At 45.6% G+C, this 15235-nt stretch overlaps 1 protein-coding gene across 1 annotated transcript in view; it reads left to right on the top strand.

The window, feature by feature from the left end:
• The window catches only part of ANXA13 (annexin A13), a gene marked incomplete at both ends in the record, with an annotated part of 44523 nt that extends 31235 nt beyond the window's left edge, over positions 1 to 13288 (top strand). Inside the window, 7 exons of the mRNA XM_081116498.1 lie at positions 66 to 99; positions 198 to 277; positions 2235 to 2303; positions 2680 to 2781; positions 7070 to 7145; positions 10588 to 10700; positions 13169 to 13288. Of these exons, the coding sequence (XP_080972624.1) occupies positions 66 to 99; positions 198 to 277; positions 2235 to 2303; positions 2680 to 2781; positions 7070 to 7145; positions 10588 to 10700; positions 13169 to 13288 (594 nt within the window). The remainder of the gene's footprint in view (positions 1 to 65; positions 100 to 197; positions 278 to 2234; positions 2304 to 2679; positions 2782 to 7069; positions 7146 to 10587; positions 10701 to 13168) is intronic.
• Positions 13289 to 15235: the final 1947 nt, after the last annotated feature.

Genomic DNA, 15235 nt, shown 5'->3' with positions numbered 1-15235 from the left:
GGTGTCTCTGTATCTCATCGATTAACCCACCTTGGAGTACTGATTTTCTCTATTACCTCTTCTAGGAAATCATCGCCATTAAAGAGGCCTACCAAAGGTGTAAGTAACCTTTATTTGACTTCAGATAAAGAATGTTCCTTTCCAGATACCTGGGCAACTAAATCCTCTGCTTTCTCCCCTCCTTTTCTCTTTGAAAGTATTTGACAGGAGCCTTGAATCAGATGTCAAAGGTGATACAAGTGGAAACCTAAAAAAAATCCTGGTGTCCCTGTTACAGGTGAGAGTGAAAAGGTCTCATGAGCTTTGTGATCTTGGGAAATCCTTCGGCAACATACACCATGATGGAAAATGGCAATGTAGATAGTAAACATTTCCTTCTTTTATTAAAAATGTTACCAAGGGATCATCAACCTAGACTGTCAAATCAGCTATTGTGAAATTACTCAATTGGGATTTCTCCCACAATAATAATTTGTCTAGTCATTTGCAGTTTACAATCACTTTTTGTTAATGAGTTATCTCAATGATTTTCAGCCGGCATGCTGCGAGAATCTTTAAAACATGCAATGCCTGCTATTTAGTCAGGGCACTGACCTCTTTTCCCTTAGGTTGTCAAATAAAATAATAAAATAAAATAAAATAAAATAAAATAAAATAAAATAAAATAAAATAAAATAAGTCAACAGCCAACACAACAATACCAGTGTGAATGAATCAAAATTATACCTTTTTTTGTCAGATCAGCAAAAAACATATATTTTGTGGTGTGCCACAGAATTTTAGTAATTAGTTTGTGTGCCATGAGATGAAAAAGGTTGAAAATCACTGCGTTATCTCATTGAGCCTCACCACCTTGTTTTGTCAACGAGGAAACTCAAGCCTGGAGAGGATGGGTAACCTGCCCAGGTTTACACACAGTAAGACACTGTCCAGGAGCCAGAACCAGACCATCTGTCCCCAAGCAGGCCCTTTTCACAACACAACTGTGCACGTACTTCAAGGATTCACCCAAGTCTCAGCCTGTAAGAACCAGTGCAGGGAGTTCAGCCAGGAAAGTGGGGCTTTTGGAACTGGCCCTACAAGGACACAGCTCCCAGGCTTCCAGTCAGACAGCATCTGTGCTCTCATTGACACACCCATCTATTAGCTTCGTGCATTTCTTCTGTTCCTTCCTCTCACTGTGAATAGACTGACTGCAGTAGGAAGTATATGTGTTCTTCTGCTGTATAACAACTTGCCACAAACTTAGCCACTCAAAACAGCACAGATCTACGATCTCACCGTTTCTATAGGCCAGGAATCCAGGCTAGCAGAGCCCTTTGCTCAGGGTCTCACCAGGCTGAGATCAAGGTGTGAGTCCAGGGCCACCATTTCATCCGAGGACCTGGATCTTCTTCCAAGCTCATGGGTGGTTGGCAGATTTCAGTTCCTTGTGACTATAGACTGACGTTCCTGTTTTCTTGCTAGCAGTCAACCAGAGGCTACTGTCAGCTCCTAGAGGCCATCTGCAGTCCCTGCCATGTGCCCCATAGACAGTTCAAAGCATGGCAAGATGGTTTCTTCCAGGCCAGCAGGAGCTCATCTCTCTGATTTCTTCCATCTCTGACCTTTTAAGAACTCATGTTGTTGGATCAGACCCTCCAGAATAATATCACTTTTGATGGACTCAACTGATTAGGGATCTTAATCACATCTGCAAACATCCCCTTTGCCCCATTAACACAACATAATCACAGGAGTGATATCTCATTATATTCACACCTCTGGGACAATATAAGGAAAGGGATTATCCAAGGGTGTGAGCCATTGTGTCATCTTAGCATTCTCCCTGCCACGAAGGGCTTAGGTTACACTTCAAAACTTTCCATGACCAACATGCAGGGCTCTCCAGGACTGGGGCCCTAAGAGGTGAACTTTGATATTTTGGAAGGAAGACTATTAGCTTTCCAATGGACTGACTCTAGGGACATTGCGAGCTGCCTTCAGCCTGCTTAAGAGGTCAGTGGGGTTTGTGAGTGACCTGATTTCTACAGAAAAAAACAAAAAGGAAAAAACAAGCGCTGCTGTGAAACTGTTCTGTTTATCAGTTGTGCCCAAAAGATGGCAGCAAAGAGCAGTGCTTGGCCAGGCTGACTCTCCCTAGGGCCACCCCTCTGAAATCACCCCGTTCTCCCCTTTTTGTTTTCTGTGATCAGGCAGGAATCAAGTTCATAACAACGTGTCGATTTTTCTAGGCTAATCGTGATGAAGGAGACGATGTGGACAAAGATCTAGCTGGTCAGGATGCCAAAGAGCTGTATGACGTAAGTGTGTAGGCGTGCCAGTCCCGGCAACAACCTTCTAAAAATGTGTTAGCATTATTTTCAACAAGTGTTTCTTTATTTCATGCAAATGGGAGTTACTTAGGAAATACGTATGATCTCCACAAACCTAAAAGAATTATTCCTATTCTTATACTCGGGGGTTAACCATCTCAGATCCATCTTATAATAGGGGGAATATAAATCATAGGTCAGAAGTATACTCATGGGTTAGAAGCTTAAAGTGTTTAGTCAATCAATTTGGCTTCTATTCAAAGTATATTTTATCATTTCCTGTACGTGAGGCCTGGTCCCAACACTGTCTATTCAGTCTTTTTGCAAAAGGCTTTTACAAAATGTTTGTATTTGACCGCCCCAGGCAGGGGAAGGCCGCTGGGGCACTGATGAACTTGCCTTCAATGAAGTGCTGGCCAAGAGGAGCTACAAGCAGTTACGAGCCACCTTTCAAGCCTATCAGATTGTGAGTAATCAAGGACCAGGGCAAGGAGTCCACATTGAAATTGAGTCTTAAATTATTTCCAAGAGAAGCCACTATCTGGGACATGGAAGGGGGGGGGGGCAGACAGTGTTTTACAACAGTGGTTCTCAATCAGGGGTCATTTTGCCCCCCAAGGGATATTTGATAAGGCCTGGCAACATTTGGGGCTGTCACAATGTGTGCTACTGGCATCTAGTGGGTTGAGACCAGGATGCTGCTAAACATCTTACAATGGCGCAGGACAGTCCCTTACAACAAAAAATCACCCAGCTCCAAAGGTCCTGCCAAGGTTGGGAAACACTGCTTATGACCGAGGCGAGGAAAGCAAAGACGTGTCAAGTTCAGGAGCAAAGTTCTACAACCAAAGCGTCCAGGTTCAGATCCTGGTTCTACATGGCGAGAGTTGGCAAGTGACCAACTCTCGCCATGCTCATTTGTAGAGCAGGAACCACGATCCTCACCATTCCACCCTCAGAGGGCTCTTTCATGAGCTAAATGAGATCAACATAAAAGGCTCGGACAGCCCTGGGCATGTGGTAAGCACCCAGGCGTTTGCTATTGTTACCACTCTAACTCGCAGTGCTTACCACTCCCAAGATGGATGTGATATACCTCACATACACTCCTGAAAAGATGTGTATAAATTACTTTTATACAATTATTTTTTTAATCTAATGATAATTTTAAGCCAACAAGGTGAGTTAGCTATTTCAAGGCACTTAATGGTGAGTCCTTCCCTAAAAATCAGTCTTCAATTGCAAGAAGCCTCTTGGGGAGTATCAGATTTCTTTTGTCTCCTATTTTATATTTGTGGAGTGCTTTTAACCATTCAAATCGCTTCTGTGCCCTGTATCTCATTTCAATTTCACAATACCGTAACTATAATGTGGCTGAACAGCCATTGTAACCCACAAGGGCCGGACAAGGACAGTGTGTTGTGAGTAAGGAGCCATCTGTAGCTTCCCAGGACCACACAGCGAGTCGGTAGCGAGAGTGGATGACTCCAAGACTCCCCAGCCTGAGCTCCTGCCTCGGCTGGAACTGGCCGCTCCTCACTCGAAATAGTGTTTCCTAAGTGTTGCCAGCAGATGAAAAGACAATAAAGCTTTGGAATTTTATCATCACTGTATATAAGCCTTGAGGGCCCTGTGCTTTCAAATCGTGCCCAGAGTCAGGATCAAAGGCAGCTGACCCCACACTCCCAGGGCCTCTGTGCCTGGAGCTGTGTAGACTGAGCTGAAAATCTTCCCTGTGACCTGAACTTATTCCCACATGACTGGGGCCTTGGACGGAGGTTCTGGGGATGGCGGTCATTGCCAATGGCTATAAAGACACACATACATGTGAGCGTGTGTGTGTGTGTGTGTGTGTGTGTGTGCGCGCGCGCGCATGGACTAAGTACCTGACTAAGGCTCCTCTCTAGACCAATCGTTCTCAAAATTAATCCTGAAACAGCAGCATCAAAATTACTTGAGAACTTGTTAAAAATGAGAATTCTCAGCCCCCACCCGGGACCTACTGAGTCAGATTCTCTGGGGTGGGGGACCTACTGTTTGTGTTTTAACAAATTTCCAGCTTCTAATGCATATTCAAGTTTAAGAAGTCTGCTCTATGCTACTAGCTGTATGACCTTGAGCAAGTTACTAAGGGTTCTGTGCCTCAGTTTCCATAACCATAAAATAGAGAAAATAATAGCACCTACTTCATTGGGTTAGTAACAGTTAAGTGGATTAATAGAAGTAAAGCACTTAGTCCTTGCATGCAGTATTGCTCAATTAACATTACCAGTTGTGAGGAGTCTCCCTATGTGAACCAACAGTGTTAACAATCACAGCTAACATTCAAATGGGCAATAAGAGAGTCTACTGATCTGATGATTCTCTACATGAAACCAGTTCAAAACGGCTACCTATTCATCTATTCCAAAAACCTTGCTGGAACATCATTCATCTTTATTTTATCCTTGATTTCACCCTTAGAGCTCACCCTCATCATAGGACCATGGTTCCATCTCATGGCCTTTGGCTAAAAGAACTCAGATGCTAGTGTCAGACCACTGGAGCATATTCGGTGGCACAGGCTGTCATCATATAGAGTTGAATTGTAATTTTGGGCACAAAAACTCAGGTTTTTGCCCTTTGCCCTCTAAGCCTGAATCTTAAGTACTGATGTTCTCAGGAATCACAGCCCAAGAAACAGAGATTCCTCAACTCTGCTGCATCATGCAAGATTATTACAGCCCCAAGCATACCAAATATGAAAGGTATATATAATTATAAAGCCGAAGTAAGTTCCCTAAACAGGGCTCAGTATGAGTTGTAGGTACACAGCCCCACAGCCCAGACTCGCTGCCTCCCCACTATGCCTTCACCATTTCTCCCCTCCCCTTTAAGTGTCCCTAAGCCCAATCCAGTCTTTAGCCCTTTACTTGCTGTAGCCAAAGCAAGTGTATAGGGCTCAGCTGTGGGCACACTATCATTTTGGGGGAATTGGTTTTAATCCCCTATTTTTCTAATAATCTCCCTACCTGGTTAACTAGAAGCCTTTGAGGCTTGTCTGGAATTCCCCTGGCAATGTGTTTTTGTACTGAGATCAGAAAACCTGGGTCTGTCCAAAAAGCCCCCTAAGAACAAAGTGTTCCAGGAAGTGAAAAGCATGCCCTTGCAAAGGAGAGTCACAATTGCTTGGACCAATCAATGGATTTTCATTTGTGTCCAATGGAGCCTCTGGAGCTGCCTTAGTAGCAACCAGGAGGGGGATGGGGCAGGAGGTAGGTAGGTAGAGAAAAAGGAGCAATGCCTTCTCATTGCATTGCTTGAATAGTGACCCCTGGAGTCGTGCAAAAGAGAGACCCTGAGAAGGCAGACCCCGGCATTACTGCCTAGGGCTAGCAAAGGAAACCATCTCCTGCCTCCCAGATCAGCCCTGCTTTTCTGCGTTTATCTGTTGTGTAGGCTAAGTTTCTACAGCAAATTGAAAAGCACTGCCTGGCCCAGTATTAACAACAGAAACAGAAGGTGTTTTAATGTGAGGTCTTTTTAGTAAACACAGACCTGCGTGAATACAATGTCCTCTTGAAATGCAATCTCAGTCTACAGAACAAGAGCCCTTTCATGGGAAAGTGATACCAGTCCCTCCAAAATACCAGCTCCCACATCAAACCCCAAAGAGGCTGGGGACAGCTGAGGAAAGGACAGGACTGGAAACCTCCAATTCAGTCCACTTGAATCCATTACACACACCAGGCCTCTGGTTGTGCAAATCACGATCAGACCGCCAACAGGGCTTCATTACATCTGGACCCTCCCCACCTCCACCAAACACACACCTATTGTGCCCGCATCACAAGGAATATTTTGTTTACCTATGTTTCAAAATAAGCTACATAAACTCCACTGGCATGTCCTCAGAGCTCCAATTATTTATAGAATCACAATTGTGTCGTACCTTCTAAAGATAATTTCTAGGAAAGATGTTTCAGTATTTCTAATGCTTAAACGCGTTTCCCAAACCCAACACAAAGTTCTCCTTCCTCTTTATTTGCCTGCCCTGAGTGGCCCAGGCCATACTTGGTGTTAAGCACAGTCATACTTTACTCTGAACTTCGGCTTCTGTAAATATTTGGAAAGAAACCTAACGTGTAACGCTGTGCAGAGCGCTATGCGAGCTGGTGTGGATATAGGATCACTTGGAATTAGCCCAGAATGAAGGGAAGTGGCATTTGATGTGGCCACCCCCCCCCCCCCACACACACAGCACACATGTCCCCACTCTATCAGAAACGTTAGACCAAGTTCTTAGCATGAACTTCCCAGCCTCTGCTTGTTTCACCCAGACTGTAGGAGACTGAGTGCCCAGTCCCAGGGCAAAGGAGATGGGGGAGGTGTGGGAAAGATGATTACAACCACAGCCTCGTAGAAAATTAGAAATGGAAAGCATTTTAAAAACACATAGGAAGCTCAGTACTGTATATAAACTAAAGAATTGTTGATACAGTATGTTCATTTTTCTTTCATGCCCTGATTTTACAGAGGGGGAAATTGGGGCTCAGGGTGTGGTCCTGATGGGTGTCAAATCCATTAGGGGTCAGATCTGGAGAAACTGCTCAGCAATGAGAGCCCCACTCCAGTGGGGGAGCAACCACCTTCAGCCCTGCAAGCCAGAAGCCAGAAAGGACGAATCTGGGAGAGTTTAGTGCTTTCTGTGGAGTGAGGACCCCAAGTGCACCCAAAGTAAAACCTGAATTAACGTCTGGACTTTGTCTCTCCAGCTCATCGGTAAAGACATTGAAGAGGCCATTGAAGCAGAAACGTCGGGAGATCTGCAGAAGGCCTATTTAACTCTTGGTAAAGTAGAGCTGGGAGGGTCCCTGACTTAGGTTAGGCTGCCTGGAAAAAGACTCGGGAGGGAGATTTGTGTGCAGGAAGCTTTCATAGAATAGTTTTGGGAACAGCACCTCTAAGCAGCTCTGAGCAAGGGAGAGAATGAATGTGATACAGTTGCAATGGGAGCTCTGATGGTCCTCAAGGAGTCCTGAAGCCGGGATGTCCAAAGTGAAAGCAAGGGGCCAGGTCTTTGCACCCCCCATCAAGCAGCAGGCTGGTTGCAACCCAGGAGCATTTGCAAGCTCAAGTAAGGCTGCTCCCTCCTTAGAGGACAATTCCAGGGAAGGGACTCAGTTGTGAGCAACCAGCAGGCAACACTTGGACTGAGTGCGTGTGTCCTGAAGAGGCCATCTTGGGTACACACATGGCATTCACCACAGACCCACTAAGATTGCAGGCCCCTGAGAGCATCTGTCCACAGCCTGGGACTGCTCTCTGTCCAGTCTCAGGGAACAGTATGCAGTTCATAGGACACACACTCCAAAGTACCCAGGTTCTGGATTCATGAGCAAGTTTCTGCACATGCCTGATGGCTTGAGGGTGTCTTTTTCCAGTTGGTTCCCTTCAACAGTTGGAATGAATGAGGTCTGTTAAGAAAGAGATGGGAGGAAGACCAGATCTTGACTGTGCCAAGCAAGTACCAGGACCTTCTCTCCAGGTGTAGCCCAGAGGCAGGAAATAGCACAGAGATAGCTAGATGGGCATGGGGCTGTGTCTGGCAGGCTCCTTTTTCCTTTTTGCAAGCCCTGGAATGAAGGCATTGTCCATTGTCCATACCCCTGTGGCAAGGAGTCCAGGCACCATCCCAGATGGCACAAGAAATGGAGAGGTGCTTCCCCAGAAGAGGAAGAACCCAGAAAGCAGCCCTGGAAGTTAGAAAATGTATTCCAGCTGCCAAACCTTCTCTTTTCTTTTCTTTCTTTCTTTCTATCTTTTTTTTTTTCCCAACAATGTCAGCAATTGATTTTTTAAAAATCCACCCCCATTTTGCATTCAAATTAGCACGACTTCTATTGTGATGCACAGAGGCCTAAAATCCCTGACCGCACTGCATATACATGGTAGTCTGTCCTTGGGCTTAACGAATGAGTGTCTCGGGTAAATGGAGAGATTTATTCATGGTCCAGCCAGGAGGCTCCAAACCCTTCCTGTGCTTCAGTGCAGAGAATCAGGAAAACACCAGAGTTCAGTCAAAAGAGTAAGATTAATCTTTATTAATATTAATTATTAATGGTAATGAAACCATTATTAACAATAATGGTAATAAAACCATTCAATTCTTTAACAATTGTTTAGCACCTGCCTGAGCCAGGGGTCATGCTAGGTGTGGGGATCAGAGGTAAATAGGTCCAATTTTGGCTCTTAAGAAGCTTAAAGTCCATGGCAGATACACACAAATCAACCAAGTAGGTGACAGCAATGGTAGAAACGAACACAGCTGAGAGAGGAGGGAAAGGCTCAGTCCCTGTAGCTGGGAACCGTGAAATGCAGGACTTAGGTGCACTCCAGTGTAGCAAACATAAAAGCAGTTAGAAAAGACCTCAAGAATAAGCCACACAGATAGTAGACAGGACTATATGACTGTATTTTCTAGACAATCCCCCCCCCCCCCCCCGCGTACTCCCACCTAACTCATAAAGATGCCAGTTTATGGCTAAAATCAAAGAGGAGGGGCTATGAGACCAAATGACTCCCATTTGCAGCCGCTGGAACAGCACTTCTACAAGCGGGGTCCGGGGACCGCCTGCATCGGAATCACCTATGGTGAGGGGTGTGAAAATTCAGTTTCCTGGGCCCTCCTGCAGGTCACCCGCGTGGAACCTCCAGGAATGGGGTCTGGAGGCCGCACTTTGACGGGACCCCTGGGACTGGCTGGTGCTCCCTGGATTTTGAGAGCACCTGCTTGGAAGTAAGGGGAGGCAGGAGAGGGCACAGTGGCCGGCTGCCCAGCCTCGCAGTCGCCGCCTTCGGGCCCGCGTCTTCCTTAGCAAGCCCCGTGCAAACTTCTGAGGGATTTCTGCTGCTGCCACGGACAGAGGTTGTTCACTAGGCATAGACTGTGTACAGAAGAGAAGCTGAGAATTTTCTCCCCAAAATACCAGGACGAAGGAATGCCAGGGAGAAGACACCTGTGTAGGTAGGGAGCCCATTGACAGGCAGGCAGACACGTCCGCATCGGTTAGGACTACCCCGGGGGGCACCTTCAGGAAAACGCTGGGCGGCCACTAGCTCAGACTGTCTGGGGGTCACAGAGAGTCCCAAACATGCTATTCCCCAAACTGACGGGTTCCCCCAACCAGCAGTAATCCAGCAGCTTTTAGATTGTTCTAGGGCTAAAGCGGTCAGACACCTGGGTCTGGGTTTTTCTTTTCCATTGACACTCTGATGGCTGACCCATGTCCTACAATGAAGGCAGGCCCCCAATTTCAACTCTGCTTCCCTAATCCCATCCCTCTCCCTTCTTCATCCATCACATGGGTGATTAACTAGAAAGCAAGAGTTTCCATTATGGACATGTTAAGGCCGTGCATTATATGCATGTGTGAAGTGTTCTAGTTAAATGTCAACAACCTAAAGAGTAAATGGTTCGTTTCTCCCAAAGTGTTAGTCAATTGGGACCCATATGAGCCTGGGAGGAGGGGAGAGAATGGTTGATCCCCTAGGGGTGCACCCTATCTCCACTTGGTGAGTCAAAACCGAGCTTCATTCATTTGTGGATTAAATCAAAGCTGGCAGGCAGGGGGAAGGCCAGAGAAGAGCACCTAGCAGCATCACAGGGAGGTGACCTGTAGACAGGGTCAAACATGTCATCGAGCCCACATCCCAGATCGCAAACTAAGAGGACAACAGGGAACCTGGAAAAGATCCAGAGCTGAGACTCACCGAGCAAACCCAGTGAGAAAAAACAAAGGGAAGGAAGGCTGTTTCGCAAGGGAAGCAGGCCGCAGTCCCACTGAGGGCATCTCCAGCACCATGACGTTTTACTACAGCAAGGGTGCCTGTCCATCTGTTTCCTCTCCGGACCCGACTCCGGCATCAGAGATTTCACTGAGATATGAAAAGTTATTTCTGCTGGTGAGAAGCATGACTTTGCAGGGACAGCCTGAGGATGGCCAAGAGGTCCTCCCTCTTCGAAGGGTCTTCAGGGAACAGGAGGGATTCTTAATTGTTGGAAGGTGTTTTGATTCAGCTCTGGTTGAGAATCCAGGTGCCCTGACCTGGGGAATCTTCCAGATCCCATTACACAACAGTATGGAACTAGCTCCTTTCAAACATCTGCCTGACAATCCAATCACCTCCGAGGGTGGCAGGTGACACTCCAGCCATCTCTGTTCCTTTGAGGGTCTCCATGCTATTCAACCAAATGTGACTGTCTCACATTCTCTTTTCCTGCACCCGACAGTGAGGTGTGCCCGGGACCAGGAGGGCTATTTTGCTGACCGTCTATACAAGTCCATGAAGGGTGTGGGGACCGATGAGGAGACGCTAATTCACATCTTTGTGACCAGGGCTGAGGTAAGACACACTCGACTCCAAAGTGGCAGGCTGGGACTTCTCTTTTTGCCATCATGTCATCAACAAATAGTTTTTACCAAGGGCCTATTTACAGAAAAAGTAAAACAGAGACATCCTTTGTCTTTCCAGACTTTGTGAAAGACCTTTTGCTATGTTTCAACCTGTTTCTTTTTGTAAAAATACACTAGTGACAGCCACTTCTATTTTTGTCATCTGTGGCTCCAGAAAATTTGTGGCGGTGTGCAGAGGGGACCTGGTGGAACCCTTCTGGGTGTTGCGGCTAGGCTTGGGCCCATTTTACGGAAGGCAAAACTGAGACGCTGAAGGGTTAGCGATGGACTAGGTCACCCAGCAGCAGAGTCAATGAGCAAACGCTTGCCTGACTCCTGCTAGGCCTTTATTTAATTGTGCAGGAGTATGATTTTGCACAAGAAACAAATCAGTACAAGACAGTGTTTCTCAACTTTTCTTAAATTATCAATCGCCTCACCAAGGAGCCTTTTGGGACCTATTTTTTTTCCTAATTGCTCCCCTCCCCCCATCGAGAAATGTTAACACTGCAAATATACTGTATATCTGTTTATGTTCCATTTATAAGTGCTTTTACATAAAAAGATTGAGTTTTTCCACCCTGTAAGAGTTAATTTTTGCCCTGTTAGGAACGAGGCTGCACCCCCTTGAGAATGCATGAGGGTAAGAAAGGGACCGAGAAAGGGCCGGGGCCGGAGTAGCCCAAAGCGTGGGAGCAGCCGTCAAGATCCACAGCAAATGCTTTGGATTACAGAGCCACACACAGAAGAAATGACAAAATAGAGGGGAAGTGGCATTTCAGCTGCAGTAGAAGCAGGGGATGAAGTGTAACTGAGCCCTTGCAAACCACAGACATCTTCCCTCAAAAAATTGTTAAATGGAGGGGGAAGGATCCCAACCCAAATTCTGGCCACAGCTTTGGACAAATGCTTAACGTCTAGCACTGTTGTCTTTAAGTACAACTTAGCAACAGGACTGTTCTTTCATTTTTATTTCTATTCCTGGAACTTCTCCTCCTCTATGATTCATATTTTTCTTTCTCTCTTAAAGTCCATGTCTCTCTCTCCTCCCTTTTCCCCCCTCCAGTCTGTCTGCAGCTCTCCCCACAGTCCTCACTCTCTCCTCCAAATCTCTCCCTTCCCTCTCCAGTCTCTGTCTTCTCTGTCTTCCTGTCCCTTAGCAACTCAACCCCCCAGCCAAAGTCTTGAAGCACTCAAGGAGCAGGTTGGCGACAGAGCAGGGCAGGGGTTCTAAAGACCCCGGGGAAACGGATGGGTCTGGAGGGCTCCTCGGGGTTCCATGTTCACCCCAGTATGAGCCATGGAATGTTCATTCGAGATGCTCTGCCCATCTCAGTACTGACCACGTGTCCTGGGTCATCTCCACATGCGGACCATCCCATCGGAATGCTCCAGGCCCCGCCAGATGCAGTTGGCCAGAATCTCTAACCCCCAAAGCATCATGGTACAAGAACAGAGCTGCAGTGTGCGCCCCCCCAACCTCCCACCTTTCTGCCCCCCCGCCCCCCCCCCCCAGCCAAGCAGTGCACAAGCCAGGGGAGCAGAGAGACAGACACCACCTGCCTGCTATGGTCTCTCTCCTGCTCAGCACCCACTTTGAACAACTCCCCGCTCTCCCACCTTCTCCTCTCATCTTTCTCTCTCCTGTTCAGCTCTCTAATTGGGGGGGGGGTAAAAAGAACCAGAACTTGAGTGATGGTTTGTAGGTCTGTCTAGAAAGCAAAGCAGAGTTTAAATTAAAAAGTTAAGAAAAAAATCCAACAAAACTCCTGCTTAAAGACAGTGCTGTGCTTCTTTTATGAGACTCACTATGTTCCATCTGGATTTATATCTTTTCTATGACAAGTGTTCTCTCCCTTCCTAGGTCATAAGTCTTGAGAGCAGAACAATCTTTTAACTTGTTTTTCTCCTGAGTCCCTCCCCACTTCCAGCACCTAGGTTTTTCAAGCTTTCAATGAATTAGGTTCTAAATAAGTCCTATAAATTGATATTGATTTGAATTCTACTGACTGGCACTAATGCCCTTGCTGATCAGGGTACAAGAAAAAAAGAGGCTTCATTTAAAATCTCTGTCTTTTGTCCCTTCCTGCTTTCTAAGAATAATTCATTTTTAAATAAACCTAAAAATTTTCAAAAGAAAAGTAGTATTTTGCAACACATAAAAATCCTATGAAATCCAAGTTTTAGTGTCCATCAAGAACATACACACAGACACTTCTGCAACCTTTGGTGAGCTGAACTCAGCTTTCCCTTTCTCATCCACAAAATAGGAAGAACAGTAGCCCATACCTCTGAGGGTTGTTCTGAGGCGTAAATGAGCAAATGAAAATAACGTGCTTAGTATAGTGCCTGCCTGTGTTTATGGTGAACACACTATAAATGCTGTTGTCTCCATTGCTATTGTCTTTTCTCCTACAGGTGGACCTTCAGGGGATAAAAGCTAAATTCCAAGAGAAGTATCAGAAGTCCCTCTCTGACATGGTTCGCTCAGACACCTCTGGGGACTTCCAGAAACTGCTGGTAGCCCTCTTGCACTGAACCAAGCCAGAGCAGTAGGAGCGCAGGGAGGAACCATCTTTGTCAAGAGCCTGTTCCAAACCAGATTTGCAAATGCGACTCCAGCACAAAAAACCTTCAAGAGTCCTGGTTTATTTTCTTGGCAGCTTCAGGAGTGCAGCCAGGCCAGGCTGTTTAAGTCAGAGACAGCGGCCTCGAGATGCTTGGGCAGGTCACCCTTGAACACTGGCTTAGCAAGTATCTGGGCTGCCTCTTAACTTTCCTTTAGCATGGTAACTGAATGCTTTATCAGCACAAATGAAATCAGCAGTTGATGAAAAAAAACTATCCATTTGTAATAAAACATTTAGAAGGACATATATCGCACAGGGGTGTGTGTGTTCTGGGTAAAGATTGAATGATTAAGGTACAGGGAAGACAAAATTAACCAATTCATTAATTTTCTCCTGTGTGTTCAATTTCAAAGCCTCAATGTTAATTAAAATTGTGGATTATGCTTCCATCAGCTGCTTTTCTAAAGACTGGGTTGATTAGTTTTGGCTCTTGTCCTAGAAATATATGACTTGTGAAACTCAAACATATTTGAGAAACACGCAGTTATATTTATTAATGATCATCAAGGCCAGCAGCAAGGAAACAACTGACTCGCCTACGAGAAATCTAACCAGAGGTAAAATCCACTACCTGGTTTAAATGATTTTTCTTGCTTCTGTAGACATTTGTCCCATTTGAGTCTTCCATCTGATCTTCAAATACAATTAGACTGGGCACAGTTCCAATAGGATCAAGGTCAATGAGCTGACTCTTAAATGAACTGGTTCCGCACCAAAAGCATCTCTGTTCCAAGATGATTGTTTCATAGCCACATGTTGCTAGACATACAGGGGTCTTCAAGAGAACGTGGACACTTTGTACAACAATTATAGTTATCATTCATTGAATGATTGTGCCTGGCATACTTCCATATTTAATCTTCCTAACAGCCCTATGAGGTTAATATTACTCCCATTTATCAACTGAGAAAACTGAAACATTAAGTAATCTAGCTAAATTCACTTGCAAGTGATAGAGTTGGGATTTGAATTCAGGACTGGTTGACTCCAGAAATCATATGGCTAACTGCCTTTCTTGGAAAAAATAACACAAAGTGCTTAGTAATGGGTCTGTATTCATTCACCTGCTTAATTCCCTACTATCTGCCAATCACTGTGTTGGGCTCTGGATACAGAGATAAGAAAAACATTGGCCATGCCTTACTCAGTTCACTCCCAGGCCAGTAATAGAGACAGATGCCTCCGATATTCAACAGAATGTTGTAAGTACATGAATACTGGCATGTAAAGCTCTTTACCCATGAACAAGAAGAGGGAATGGGCAGTTCTGCCTTGGGTAACTGGGGAAGGATTCAAAGAGATACATTTGTGTTGGGTTTTGAAGAATGCATAGAAGGTCTCCAGAGAAACAAAGAAAGAAGGGCATGGGCAGAGGCTCAGAAGCATCAAGGAACCCAATGTGTTTAGGAAGCAGTGATATCCATTCCCCTGGGGCAAGGACATAGTGAAAGGAAGGAGAGAGTTGGGGAGGCAAGGATGCAGCTGCCAAAGAGTTTGCTTAAATCACGTTAGCAATGGTTTTGCTTGCCAAGCGTGGGCCTGATCCTTTGGGCAATGGTGGTCACTGGAGATGTTTAAGGGAGGAACATTTGGGCCTTGGGAAATCACTTTGGTTGTGTAATCAATGTATATAGCAAATAGCCCAAATGCTCAGTATAAGACTACATGTCATGGTGTGTCTTTGTAGAGGCTATAAAGTGGTGATTAACAAATTAAGAAGTTATGTTCACATTTGTGTTCTCAATATACTGAGTAATGTGTCTCTGCCCCATCAGTGTGGAGTCTGGCTTCTCCAACAGCAAGAGACCAATGCACAGGACTCCTCCAGGCTGCAAACAAACTATGTCTCAGACCA

Source organism: Miniopterus schreibersii, assembly GCF_964146895.1.
Source record: "Miniopterus schreibersii genome assembly, chromosome: 17".
In the NCBI taxonomy this organism is placed as follows: Eukaryota; Metazoa; Chordata; class Mammalia; order Chiroptera; family Miniopteridae; genus Miniopterus; species Miniopterus schreibersii.
The sequence above is the reverse complement of the archived record's forward strand: the minus strand, read 5'-3'. Positions and strand labels throughout refer to the sequence as shown.